The 13,585-nt window shown below is 39.0% G+C and overlaps 2 protein-coding genes across 2 annotated transcripts; one reads left to right on the top strand and one right to left on the bottom strand.

The window, feature by feature from the left end:
* Positions 1-6,145: 6,145 nt before the first annotated feature.
* LOC129410845 (uncharacterized) lies at positions 6,146-9,605 on the top strand. Its single transcript, XM_055159766.1, has 6 exons — positions 6,146-6,262; positions 7,129-7,379; positions 8,011-8,201; positions 8,474-8,567; positions 8,751-8,944; positions 9,292-9,605. Exons 1-6 carry the CDS (start codon positions 6,161-6,163, stop codon positions 9,474-9,476), a joined length of 1,017 nt encoding a protein of 338 aa, XP_055015741.1. The 5' UTR covers positions 6,146-6,160; the 3' UTR covers positions 9,477-9,605.
* Positions 9,606-9,730: 125 nt separating this feature from the next.
* LOC129410844 (uncharacterized) lies at positions 9,731-12,905 on the bottom strand. Its single transcript, XM_055159765.1, has 6 exons — positions 12,501-12,905; positions 11,932-12,060; positions 11,498-11,691; positions 10,833-10,980; positions 10,235-10,439; positions 9,731-10,151 (listed from the first exon to the last, which is right to left on the bottom strand). Exons 1-6 carry the CDS (start codon positions 12,714-12,716, stop codon positions 9,844-9,846), a joined length of 1,200 nt encoding a protein of 399 aa, XP_055015740.1. The 5' UTR covers positions 12,717-12,905; the 3' UTR covers positions 9,731-9,843.
* Positions 12,906-13,585: the final 680 nt, after the last annotated feature.

The raw sequence follows: 13,585 nt of genomic DNA, 5'->3' as shown, positions 1-13,585 counted from the left end.
GTTGTAGGTTTTGTGTGTGTGTAGTAGTTGTAGGTGTTTGTGTAGTTGTAGTAGTAGTTGCCTGTGTAGTTGTAGTTGTAGGTTTTTGTGTGGTAGTAGTTGCCTGTGTAATTGTAGTTGTAAGTTTTTGTGCGGCAAGAGTTGCCTGTGTAGTTGTAGGTTTTTGTGTTGTAGTTGTAGGTTTTTGTGTTGTAGTTGTAGGTTTTTGTGTTGTAGTAGTTGCCTGTGTAGTTGTAGTTGTAGGTTTTTGTGTGGTAGTTGTAGGTTTTTGTGTGGTAGTAGTTGCCTGTGTAGTTGTAGTTGTAGGTTTTTGTGTTGTAGTTGTAGGTTTTTGTGTTGTAGTTGTAGGTTTTTGTGTGTAGTTGTAGTTGTAGGTTTTTGTGTGGTAGTTGTAGGTTTTTGTGTGGTAGTAGTTGCCTGTGTAGTTGTAGTGTAGTTGTAGGTTTTTGTGTGGTAGTTGTAGGTTTTTGTGTGGTAGTAGTTGCCTGTGTAGTTGTAGTTGTAGTTTTTGTGTGGTAGTTGTAGGTTTTTGTGTTGTAGTTGTAGGTTTTTGTGTTGTAGTTGTAGGTTTTTGTGTGGTAGTTGTAGGTTTTTGTGTGGTAGTAGTTGCCTGTGTAGTTGTAGTTGTAGGTTTTTGTGTGGTAGTTGTAGTTGTGGTAGTAGTTGTGTGTAGTTGTAGTTGTAGGTTTTTGTGTTAGTTGTAGTAGTTTGGTGGTAGTAGTTGCCTGTGTAGTTGTAGTTGTAGTTTTTGTGTGGTAGTTGTAGTTGTTGTGTGTTGTAGTTGTAGGTTTTGTGTGTTGTAGTTGTAGGTGTGTTTGTAGGTGTGTGGTAGTAGTTGCCTGTGTAGTTGTAGTTGTAGGTTTTGTTGTTGTTAGTAGGTTGTGTGTAGTTGTAGTTGTAGGTTTTTTGTGTGTGTGGTAGTAGTTGCCTTGGTGTAGTAGTTGTAGTGTAGTTGTAGGTTTTTGTGTGGTAGTTGTTAGGTTTTTGTGTGTAGTTGTAGGTTTTTGTGTGGTAGTAGTTGCCTGTTGTAGTGTAGTTGTAGTGTTTTGTGTTGTTGTAGTTGTAGGTTTTTTGTTGTGTAGTTGTAGTAGTTTGTGGTTTTGTGTAGTGTAGTTGTAGGTTTTTGTAGTTGTAGTTGTAGTAGTAGTTGCCTGTGTAGTTGTAGTTGTAGGTTTTTGTGTTGTAGTTGTAGGTTTGTTTGTTGTAGTAGTAGTTGTGTGTTGGTAGTTGTAGGTTTTTGTGTGGTAGTAGTTGCCTGTGTAGTTGTAGTTGTAGTTGTGTTGTGTAGGTTTTTGTTGGTAGTAGTTGCCTTGTAGTTGTAGGTTTTGTGTTGTAGTTGTAGGTTTTTGTGTGTAGTTGTAGTTGTAGTTGTTTGTAGTTGTGTTAGTGTGTAGGTGTTGTGTTGTAGTTGTAGTTGTTTTTTGTGTGGTAGTAGTTGCCTGTAGTGTAGTTGTAGTTGTAGTTGTAGGTTTTTGTTGTGTGTAGTAGTTTGTGTGTGTAGTTGTAGTTTTTGTGTGTAGTAGTTGTGGTTGTAGTGTGTTGTAGGTTTTTGTGTGGTAGTAGTTGCTTCTGTAGTTGTAGTTGTAGGTTTTTGTGTTGTAGTTGTAGTAGTTTTGTGTAGTTGTGTGTGTGTAGTAGTTGTTTTGTAGTTGTAGTTGTAGGTTTTTTTTGTGTTGGTAGTAGTTGTAGTTGTGTTGTGTTGTAGTTGTAGGTTTTTGTGTGTAGTAGTTGCCTGTGTAATTGTAGTTGTAGGTTTGTTGTGGTAGTAGTTGCCTGTGTAGTTGTAGGTTTTGTGTTTTGGTAGTAGTTGTTCTGTTGTAGTTGTAGTTGTAGGTTTTTTGTGTGGTAGTAGTTGCCTGTTGTAGTTGTAGGTTTTTGTGTGTAGTAGTTGGTTTTGTAGTTGTAGTTGTAGGTAGTTTTGTGTGTGTTGTAGTAGTTGCCTTGTGTAGTTGTAGTTGTAGGTTTTTGTGTTGTAGTTGTTGGTTTTTGTGTGGTAGTAGTTGCCTGTGTAGTTGTAGTTGTAGGTTTTTGTGTGGTAGTAGTTGCTTCTGTAGTTGTAGTTGTAGGTTTTTGTGTGGTAGTAGTTGCCTGTGTAGTTGTAGTTGTAGGTTTTTGTGTGGTAGTTGTAGGTTTTTGTGTGGTAGTAGTTGCTTCTGTAGTTGTAGTTGTAGGTTTTTGTGTTGTAGTTGTAGGTTTTTGTGTGGTAGTAGTTGCTTGTGTAGTTGTAGGTTTTTGTGTGGTAGTAGTTGCTTCTGTAGTTGTAGTTGTAGGTTTTTGTGTTGTAGTTGTTGGTTTTTGTGTGGTAGTAGTTGCCTGTGTAGTTGTAGTTGTAGGTTTTTGTGTGGTAGTAGTTGCTTCTGTAGTTGTAGTAGTTGTTGTAGTGGTTTTTGTGTGGTAGTAGTTGGCCTTGTAGTTGTAGTTGTAGTTGTAGGTTTTTGTGTGGTAGTAGTTGCTTCTGTAGTTGTAGTTGTAGGTTTTTGTGTTGTAGTTGTAGGTTTTTGTGTTGTAGTTGTAGGTTTTTGTGTGGTAGTAGTTACTTCTGTAGTTGTAGTTGTAGGTTTTTGTGTTGTAGTTGTAGGTTTTTGTGTGGTAGTAGTTGCCTGTGTAGTTGTAGTTGTAGGTTTTTGTGTGGTAGTAGTTGCCTGTGTAGTTGTAGTTGTAGGTTTTTGTGTGGTAGTAGTTGCCTGTGTAGTTGTAGTTGTAGGTTTTTGTGTGGTAGTAGTTGCCTGTGTAGTTGTAGTTGTAGGTTTTTGTGTGTGGTAGTTGTAGTTAGTTTGTAGTTGTGTGTGGTAGTTTGTGTTGTAGTTGTAGGTTTTTGTGTGGTAGTAGTTGCCTGTTGTAGTTGTAGTTGTAGGTTTTGTGTTGTGTAGTAGTTGCCTGTTGTAGTTGTAGTTGTAGTTGTAGGTTTTTGTGTTGTAGTTGTAGGTTTTTGTGTTGTAGTTGTAGGTTTTTGTGTGGTAGGAGTTGCCTGTGTAGTTGTCGTTGCAGGCCTTGTTGTCTTTGTTGTTGGTTGCGTAGTCGTTGATAGGGTAGGAGAAGCCGTTGTGGTCGCGGTACTCGTTGAAGCATTGTACGTAAACCTCCCAACATTGCCCACACCATCCACCGCCACTATTTCAACCGTAGGACTGCAGCAGGAGTCGTTATAGGACACCACAGTTTCGTTTCCAGAGGTTTCCCATGTCCTACTGCCTCCTCGTTCATAAATAGTCTCGATACGTGTGTTGTCGGTCACTCGAACTGAGTACTGGCAGACGGAACTGTTGACGTCGGGGCAACCCGGTCGAGGAGACAGCAGCTCGAACTCAGGAGCCTGAATGTCCGTCACCTAAGACAAGAATTGAGAGAAGACTAAATGAAACCTTGGATTACATTCATACCATGCTCCATACAGGCTTTTTGATGTGTTGTGGCTTTTGATGTGTTGTGGCATTGGTGTTTGTGTTGTGGCTCTTCTTGGTGTGTTGTGGCTTTTTGATGTGTTGTGTCATTTGCGTTTGTGTTGTGGCTTTTTAATGTGTTGTGGCTTTTTGATGTGTTGTGGCTTTTTAATGTTTTGTGTTTTTTTATGTGTTGTGGCTTTGGCGTTTGTGTTGTGGCTCTTTTTGGTGTGTTGTGGATTTTTGTTGTGTTGTGGCATTTGCGTTTGTGTTGTGGCTTTTCAATGTGTTGTGGCTTTTTGATGTGTTGTGGCTTCTTGATGTGTTGTGGCTTTTTGATGTGTTGTGGCTTCTTCGTGTGTTGTGGCTTTTTGATGTGTTGTGGCTTTTTAATGTGTTGTGGCTTTTTGACGTGTTGTGGCTTTTTGATGTGTTGTGGCATTGGCGTTTGTGTTGTGACTCTTCTTGGTGTGTTGTGGCTTTTTGATGTGTTGTGGCTTCTTGATGTGTTGTGGCTTTTTGATGTGTTGTGGCATTGGTGTTTGTGTTGTGACTCTTCTTGGTGTGTTGTGGCTTTTTTGATGTGTTGTGGCTTCTTGATGTGTTGTGGCTTTTTAATGTGTTGTGGCTTTTTAATGTGTTGTGGCATTGGCGTTTGTGTTGTGGCTCTTCTTGGTGTGTTGTGGCTTTTTAATGTGTTGTGGCATTGGCGTTTGTGTTGTGGCTTTTTTTTTTTTTTTTTTTGGTGTGTCGTGGCTTTTTTTTTGGTCGTGTCGTCGCATTTGTATTTGTTGCGGCGTTTGCGTTTGTTGGACATTATGCAGCTAACAAACTAATGACACTTAATTTCTACCCAAAAAAGACACAAAGGTATGAAGTCATTTACATTTTTGTTGGCGGTAAAAGTCGTCACCGCGTAGTTGTAGCCCACGGCACCGGGAGCTTCAGCCATCACAGTGAGCGTAACCTCAGTAGCAAACTCTGTGCTGTTGGGAAATATTGTTTGAACCATGAAACTGGCGCTGCTATTTTTTAACACCTTGACGGTAGCCGGGGAAATGGTCTTGAAGTTTCTGGTATTTGTTGCTCTGATGGTGAATTCGTCTTCGTTTTCCCCTTCTGTTCGATAGTTTGAAATGGTGATATTTACGTCTTGAGTTATGTCTGGTTTACTCACGGTCTCCAGTATACTCTATAAAGAAAGAAGAGAAGATTTACGTTCATTGTAGTTCGAAATTATGGTTCAATGGCTTTATTATTACTATGCTGCAAAGGAATAAGTGTGCATTGAGTGAAAGTAGTCAAGTGTATTAACTCTTTCCCCCCTGGACGCCGACTAGGAACAACCCAGACATATGTTACTAGTTCTGCCCATAGAGCATAAGTGCATAAAAGAAAACAGACCACCACGAGTGATTATAAATTATTTTTTACACTCATGAACTTAATTGTAACACAGACATATTTGTATCTCTGGAAACCTCAGACTCTTCATTTCTGGATGTTTAAATGTGATTCAACTCATTTACAGGTTTATAACAGCTCACTGAAAATGAGAGTTTACCTGGTCAGGTGCAAAATCGAAAACAAAAAAACTACATTCCGCATCTAATCCATGTGTCATTCGTTCATTTGTTTTTCAATATAAAACCAAAAATAAGAAAACAAAAAAAACAACTGTTTTCTTCATTATTTGTCTCCAAAACCAAAATAAAAAAACAGATAACGATTCGTTTTTTCAGTTTTCGATTTTGTGTTTAAATGAAGAATGGAAAAAAACGGATAACGGCCGTTTCCTGTTTACGTGACTTCAGTGACTGAGATGCCGAACTTTTACACCACGTACGGACTGAACCAGGACTGATCCAGGTCTGAGACCAGACCAGGACCAGACCAAAACTGAGAACAAGACCAGTGGTCCGAGTGGTTCCGTGTCATCGTCTGTGTGCTGGTTCCGTGTGGGGAAAGTGAGAATGTTCTGTGGACTACAGGTCCGGACGAGCTGCTCCAGTCCTCCACACTCAAGAACCACGACTGGTTCCGAGGTGGTGCAAAGACACTTTCACACCAATGAAAACAAACCAAACTAAGAGTTTTTGGTTCAAATGGACCAGACCGGCACCAGACCGGGACCAGACCGGAGGCTCAGAACCCACGGCAGGGCCGGAGCTCGAAGCTGAGGCTCAGACCCTGTGGAGGCTCAGAGTCAAAGCTCGGAGTCCGCCCTGGTCCTGCCCTGGTCCCGCCCTGGTCCCGCCCTGGTCCCGCCCTGGTCCCGCTCTGGTCCCGGTCTGTCCCGGTCTCAGTCCCACTCTGGTCCCGGTGTAAAGGTTTCAAACTACCCCCGGTTTCAAAGTACTGGGGGGTAGCTTGAAGCTGGTTTGTAATTACCCCCCGGTAATTTGAAAACGGTTTCAAGCTACCCCCCTTAACCCTAACCCCCTAAAACTGGTTTCAAATTACCGGGGGTCCCGGTCTGGTCCCAGACCTGGATCAGTCCTGAATCCGTGTATCATTCGTTCATTCGTTTTTCAATATAAAACCAAAAATAAGAAAACGAAAAAACAACAGTTTTCTTCATTATTTGTCTCCAAAACCAAAATGAAAAAACGGATAACGATTCGTTTTTTCAGTTTTCGATTTTGTGTTTAAATGAAAAATGGACAAAACGGATAACGACCGTTTCCCGTTTTGTCCAATTTTGATACTTAAGCAAGTTGCGTGAACCGGAAATGAAACTTTACTAGAAGCACTACGTACAGCGGAGAAGCCGCTCTGAGATGGAAAGCTACGTGGAAACCTACGTCCTTTTCCGTGGAAATAAGAGGGTAACCCTACGACCAGAAGATATGACAACAGAAAAAATCGGTGTCATATTTCAGGTATGTTCTTTTTGATTTAAAACTACGTTATAATAGAGTGGATGTAAACATTATTTTTCGCCATTTGCCCGATCTGCGATCACGCATCTCTAGTTTAAGTGGCGGTAATGTGAGCGCACTCAATGTTAGTGCTCCGTTTGCTCCTTCTGCTTCTGCTTGAGCATGTTACAAAAATCATGGAGGCCTTATGTAGAACTGGAGAAAGAGACCAAGTCCCGCTCTCCGTACATGTCAATGGTCGGGACTCAGCTAGTAAAGCCAATCCGTAATAAACGCCATCTTGAACAGTGGGCCTCTGAATTGGCGCCTGTCGCTCTGACCTGCTCTTGACCCCCTGACAAGACTTAACTTGAGTGCCGTGAGTACCAATCCATCTCGGTACAAGGTTTAGTTTTAGTAACAGGAAAAGTCCCCCCACTTACTGATGGGTGCGAATTTGTTCTAGGTTGATTTTGTAATTATTATTTCATTTTATAGATTTTTAAAAAAAAATTATTTTTGCATCATTGAGACTTGTTAAAGAGATACTATGCCTGCATGTTGAGTAACCACTATCTGAATTTTTTTCTTTGGTTATAGAGAGACATTTTGTTGTGTAACTACATTTTCTATAAGCCATACAGGAGAGGGATACTTTTAACATTTCATCAGGCAAGAACCACTGTCAGTGCTAAAAAGTACAATTCTGGTTTTAATTTTTCTCTTTAGAATTTCCCAGCTCAACATTTAAAATGTACAGTAATCAAAAGGCATAAATTATTTTTTTGATGATGTAATTACATTATGAGTTAACTTAACTGGCTATCTGTGCGTGTGTGTGAGAACATAGTATTTAGCCTCTCTTCTAACCTGTGTTTCTATCATAGGTCCAAAAAGAAACTGTCTATTTGACAGATGACAACAATGTGGCCATATTTCCCAGACCTGATGGTGACTTCAACACCTTTGACCTCATCACCAGAAGTCACTATGAGGTGCATGGTGACAGCACCACTGCTGAGCAAGCAACAGCGGCACTTCCGACTGGTCAGCCTGTCCGCTTTTCTTTTCACCGCTCAATCAGTACAGCCACAAGCTCCTCCTGCTCAAGGAGCACCACCACCAAGAGCTTTGTTAGGTGATGAAAGGAAACTTTTACTCCTTGCTAAACTATCCTTTGTCTCTGTTACTACTTATTTTTAGGCAACATTATTTGCAGAGGTGTGTCCAGTTCTGTTTGCTAGTAAACCCTTGCAAAAATATGGTTGAACAGTTAATCCAAATATCATAACTGTAATATGTTCAAGTGTAATGTCCAAATAACAGGAGCTACAGTTTTTAGATAAAGGTAAAATGTGTCACAGCATCACATTCTAAGTGAAGCTTTCTAGGGCTTAGGAGACATCTCATCCTAAATAAGGAGCATGAGGCCAACAATAACATTATACTCATCAGATTCATATTTAATTCAATGAAAAACAAATGCAAAAGTGACCGTTAATTTGAATCACCATTATTCAATTAATCGTGGGATGATGTCAGAGAGCACTAAGCAGGATTGTACACCTTCTGCCAGAGTAATATTAGAATAGCATCAACATATAATATAAATAAGGGCTTAACATGTTTCATATTACAGATAACTTGCTTGTAATACATAGTCTTTCCTAGTATTAGTACTAGCATGTGACCTAGTGCTTGCATCAGATGACATATTACTTGACTGTTTATGTCTAAAAAAAAAAAAATATGTTCTCATCAATATTCAGGAATATCCTCATGGCTGAAGTGGTTAATGGAAAGCTGGAGACCAACAAAATAGTGACAGTCCGCTTTGCAGAGTTTGAGGCTTGTGTGCAGACCATCAGCACTAAAGTAACAGAAGCCCTTGGACTGCAGGAGGCAGTAATTTTGACAGATACTCTGGGAAATGAAATAATCGATTCAGAAGGAACAAGAGGTATGTTTTAAGCCATTGCTGTGTAAATGCTATTTTCTGCCATCACTGTAGGAGCTCATCTGCACATAGTTCACTCACTTGAACAGGTAAATGCACACACCTAAGTGTAATTCTCACATTAAAGTACATTTTGCATCCATAGCTATCTTCGTTGCTTCAAATCTGTATTGTAGTGTCCTGTTTTGAAGTTTTAAGATACCTATACATTTTCACCAATACAGCAAATGTTTGCTTGAAAGAAAAGAAAATCAGGTCAAATTTTTAAATGGCAGGGTCAGCATACTGGAAACAAAATTCAAGGAAAGTGTTTGCAGTGCCTGAACAGCAAATGGAGCTGCTACAAACCAACAAAAGAAAGAGGCTGAGGTAACTGGACTGAATATTATAATTTTATCAGTTTTTATTTCTCAGTCTTTTTTTGCACAACATGTAGTTTCTTTTGGATGACATGTCAGCAAAGCCATGGTGGTTCTTACTAGTGTATGTGTAGTGTTTGAACTAATTGCACTCTAATTAAATGTTACATTGTAAATTTAAAATGTTTTTCAGTCGAAAAGAAGATACTGGCCTTCAGGAGGTGATTGCTGACATCGAGGAGGTTGTGGAAGCAGCCCAGGGACTAAAGGAAGTGTCCAAGATTATCAAGACTTTGACTGGACAGTCGACAATGACAACCACACTTTGTCTTTCAGAGGCTGAAGTAGCCTCTCTAAAACTGGTCTTCGGCTGTCTTGTCTGCACAGGTTGGTATTGTTTTACTATGGATCATTAGAAAGATGCAATGAGGGATCTGAGGCACTACATACACTTCTCAAAATTTTGTGCTTATTTATTCTTTATGGTTTTATTTCATGTAATAAAATTTTATATCAATTTGTACTAGTGTTCATTTTACCCATGTTTTTTTTTTTTTTTTTAATTCCTGAATTTGCAAAGTGCATTGAGGCTAAATAGATGTCAAATGCTCTGTGTATCAACTTAAAAGTTAGGTAATCTTCATACAGAGTTTGGTCTACATACAGTTTCTGTACTGCTAGATTTTACTTAACACAATGAAAATAAAAGAATATATTTTTTTTTTAATCTACAGGTCCTGCAGCTAAGCCTGTTTTTTCTACCTGCTGCAGAAGCTTTATTGGGTGTAAGGAATGCATCGAGAGGTGGAACAGCAGCCATGATTACTGCCCGAAGTGTCGGTCTGTAGATTTGGATAGAGGCATCCACGAAGTGGCTGGACTCGATGAGGCACTGGCAGCACTGGAGAAGTTATTCTAAACATAATCCCAGTAAAAGTGGCAGCAGTTGTTTGTTTACAGTGTACAGTTCAGATTTATTTTTGTAATGTCTAATGTGTTTTACAAGTTTTTATGGCAATTTTTATATGATCCAAATGTCAGTTCTTTGTATGTGTAATGTCGATGCTTTTACAAAGCACTTATTTCAGTCACATGTTAAAATGTATTGTGACAGTCGGATTTTATAGTTGTTATGCTTGTTTATTGCAAAAACTATATAACAATAAACATGCATTGTTCTGAAAAAAAATCAGATTTATTCATTTGCAATTTAGCTTAAATTTCTTATAAAACCACTGTACGTATACATTATGCATATACATAGTTAGATATACTCCCACCTATATTTATCTTGCATGTCTTCCAGAGACACTTAAAAGGTACAACAATGCCTCCTGAAACATTCTATAGTCATTGTTAACCACTGTTTCAAAAAGAACAGACATGTCTGGAAACCTCTCTCCAAACACATGCTCAGCATGAGATCGGTCTTGCTCTGATAAAAATGGGTCAGAGCCAAAGGCAGACACCCAAGTCAGGGAGGACCCTAGCTCTTCCTCGTACATGTGTGCTGCCTCAGCAGCATTGGGCAGCAGCTCTGTGGGAATTCTTGTTGCGCAACTAGAAGCTGCAAGTTCGTTTGGTATCCCTCTGCCTAAAATTGGTAAAGATTTGGTTTTAGTTTTGGACAAAATTCTGTCAGTTCAAAAACTACACATAAATATTATCACACCTTACCTGGTATCCTATGGGCATTCCAGGACTGCACAACTCTGCCAAGTCCTATCTCACTCACTTGACATGCCAGATTGGAGACACAAAATTTTGTAATACTATCCTGCATATCAAGTAATTCCTGATCCAGCAGGTGGACCAGGGCCTGTTTTACGGGATAGTTCACCCGATTGTTGACCTCTGGCCAAATTCTTTCCACTCGAAGGTTCTGTTTAAAGCACACAAAAAAAGTACACTTAAAATCCCAATTTTTTTTTTACAATCCAAAAATCATAAAAGGCAGCATTGCTTTAATTATCTCTGCTGTCAGGTTTTATCTGCATATTACACACTGGGCTAACTTTTTTCTGATATAGGCTTGTAAATAATAATTTTCACTGAAAATACAGTTGCTAAACATATCAGCCAACTACTGTACAGTACTTAAAATATGTAACTGCCCAGGGACTGCAGAGGAGAGGAGCCCATAAGTAAATCTGACATACATTAATCTCAAATGAGAAAAGATTATTTATTTGTGCATGGTCCCTGTTTCATGAAAAATAAATAAAACTAAAAGTTACCAGTTATCTTTATATGTAGTCAGTAGGACCAAATTCACCTTTGAAGAGGTTGTCTGCACGTAAGGAAGCCTATTGATGTTATGTCTGTGTTGAGACAGCTTTTCTTGCATGTACAGAGTCAAATAAAACTCCCTGCCATGATCGACTCTGATTTGGTCCCATAATCCGTTGTTAGCAACTGCTTTCCTGTAATAAAGAAATGTGCAAATTATATGGATGCATGAATCATATTTATTTTGCATTCAAATGCACATCGTACACACAGGGCCTGATTTATGAAGATCCCAAATAAAGGAACAAAACTGTGTGCACAGTGCAACAGATTGTGTGTTTAGTTAGCGTGTGTTGCAGTGATCTACTAAAAACAAGGTTTTATTTATAGACGCAGTTAGTGTCAGCAAATTCACCTTTGAGTTTGGTAAATCACAATGCGTGTACTATACTGTATAACATATTTACATTAGCTCCTCCCTGTATTTTACACACTAGAGTTAAAATGCCTCATATTACATATTCATTATGTCAAACGACACACATTTGAAAGATGCAAACTTCAGTGTGTTGTGTTAGTACATCAGTTTGCACATTTTTTACAGGTGATGTCAAGTTTGTACACATTTTTACACACACACATCTTTAGTAAATCAGGCCCACAGTGCAATAATGTAGTGCCTATTATTTACTTAACCTTGACTGTACTTGCCTGTATACTTCCTCATAAATAATAAGGTTGTTTTTCACTGGCATTGTGGATACAGCAACAATTTTGCTGCTGAAACCATCAATAGCTAAGACATGTGTCACTCCAAACATTCCCAGCTTCTCATTTTGGTCTAGATGCAGTTTGTGACCCATGTATTCGGCATGGTAGGGAACTGGATTTAGGTTACGTGCTCCCTAAGAAGCACAAAGCAAACAATCATAAGTGCAATAACATTAAATCTGCAAAAATATTCAAATTATTCACAAACATAATACATGCATGTACTGCTAATATGCATACTTTAAGTATGTATATAATATAGTATGTATAATACTTTATAAAAGTATAATACTTTATACTATAATTTAACTTTCATGAGGTCATTTCAAAAACCATCTTTCTGCTTACAAATATAATTAATGGAAGTGATTTACCTGGCAACGCAGCTCATAATATGGTTGGTGAACTTCTCTAAGAATCCTTCCTACTCGAGATTCACCTGCTTTAACTCCCACAGATGACAGGTATCCTGTCATGAATTTTCGTCCATAAGTTGGACCTGTCTGTTAAGACAAAAACAAAAAGAGTTAAAAAATTAAATAAAATAAAAATTGTCGTTTTGATCAGACAAAACGCCACTCGACACAACCACATTTAACAACAACCACATTGATTCGAACCAACCGCGGTCTACTACTCGAGGAGTATTCTAACCTACCATCTGAATACGGAAAGCAGTCCGGACGATTTTGAAATTCCGCTTGGACATATTTTTAGGTCTCAAGCTGGGGCTTTTTTCTCACCTTTAAGCGATCAGATTTAACCGGGGACAATGCACGGAAATCGGGGACGCCTGGTCACTTTAGCTTTTGTACCTAAACTTAAACTGCGCTTGTCTAACATTTTAGGCGATCAAGTTAACAAAATAAGACTATTTCCAAAAATATATTTTATATAAAAAGTGTATATGTATAGCTTGCACATGCTTACAGCTTGCACTTACCTTATGTATTGATGACAGGACAGCAGTTTCCAGTTCTGCGTCTGATACATGTCTTTTACGCCGGAGTTGGTGTTGAATACAGAATCTTCTCACCGACATTTCCGAGGATCTCTTAATACCCAACTGCCGCAGCGTATTAGAAATCTCAGCATGCGTTTTTCCATCCTCAAAAAGCTGTTTAATTATATGATGATGATCCTCAAGTCCAGCGGCCATTAAGTTTGTTTTGCGCGTCCTCCTTGTCAATATACGCGTGTGTCTATGCGCCTAGTAAAGTTTCATTTCCGGTTCACGCAAATTGCTTAAGTATCAAAATTGGACAAAACGGGAAACGGTCGTTATCCGTTTTGTCCATTTTTCATTTAAACACAAAATCGAAAACTGAAAAAACGAATCGTTATCCGTTTTTTCATTTTGGTTTTGGAGACAAATAATGAAGAAAACTGTTGTTTTTTCGTTTTCTTATTTTTGGTTTTATATTGAAAAACGAATGAACGAATGATACACGGATTCATCACAGACACCTGTTGACGTACGCTCCGTGGGCTAGACCTGTCCTGTTTCCTGGCAGTCCGCTAAGGCCAGTTCAAGGGCTGCAGCCTTCGCAGCCTTCGGAGGCCGCAGCCCTCGAATTGGGACACAGCCAGTGTCTCCAGTTCTCTGGTAATGTCAAACTTTGTATTTCGATGACTCTATTTGCCACTAATTGTTTCCACTGCGTTGAGCTGCTTCAAATCCAATGGAACACAATCATAGAGTCCATCCAAAAATACACTTGATTTTCTGTCATATCCAGATTTGTCCTCACATTTTTCCCAAGTCTAGCCCCAATTAACTGTAGGTCAACCCTCAGTCTTAAGTTATTGTGACTTTTTTCAACAGTGCTACAATATAGCAGAGAAAATATTTGTCATTAACAGTGTTAATATTTATTTATGACAACAACCAACTGTATTCTCTTTTTAGTGATGCGGCACCTGAGATGTTCTATCCAAATGTAGGACAGAGGAGATCAGATTTCAACAATTTGCCAACCTTGAGTTTTTAAGAAATCCAAAGAGAGACACAACAGAGGCAGTGTCTCC

The sequence above is a fragment of the Boleophthalmus pectinirostris genome, unplaced genomic scaffold (genome assembly GCF_026225935.1).
Source record: "Boleophthalmus pectinirostris isolate CB_2022bp ecotype Guang Dong unplaced genomic scaffold, ASM2622593v1 HiC_scaffold_2714, whole genome shotgun sequence".
Lineage (NCBI taxonomy): Eukaryota > Metazoa > Chordata > Actinopteri > Gobiiformes > Gobiidae > Boleophthalmus > Boleophthalmus pectinirostris.
This window is presented reverse-complemented; position numbering and strand designations above follow the sequence as displayed.

Bases quoted from the DNA above. Each gene is read 5' to 3' on its own strand.
- LOC129410845 (XM_055159766.1), top strand. From the start codon at position 6,161: ATGGAAAGCTACGTGGAAACCTACGTCCTTTTCCGTGGAAATAAGAGG. The intron at 6,263-7,128 runs GTATGTTCTTTT...TTTCTATCATAG, and splicing joins AAATCGGTGTCATATTTCAG to GTCCAAAAAGAAACTGTCTA. The intron at 8,202-8,473 runs GTATGTTTTAAG...TTTAAATGGCAG, and splicing joins CGATTCAGAAGGAACAAGAG to GGTCAGCATACTGGAAACAA.
- LOC129410844 (XM_055159765.1), bottom strand. From the start codon at position 12,716: ATGGCCGCTGGACTTGAGGATCATCATCATATAATTAAACAGCTTTTT. The intron at 12,061-12,500 runs GTAAGTGCAAGC...TTGTCTTAACAG, and splicing joins TCCTGTCATCAATACATAAG to ACAGGTCCAACTTATGGACG. The intron at 11,692-11,931 runs GTAAATCACTTC...TGTGCTTCTTAG, and splicing joins ATTATGAGCTGCGTTGCCAG to GGAGCACGTAACCTAAATCC.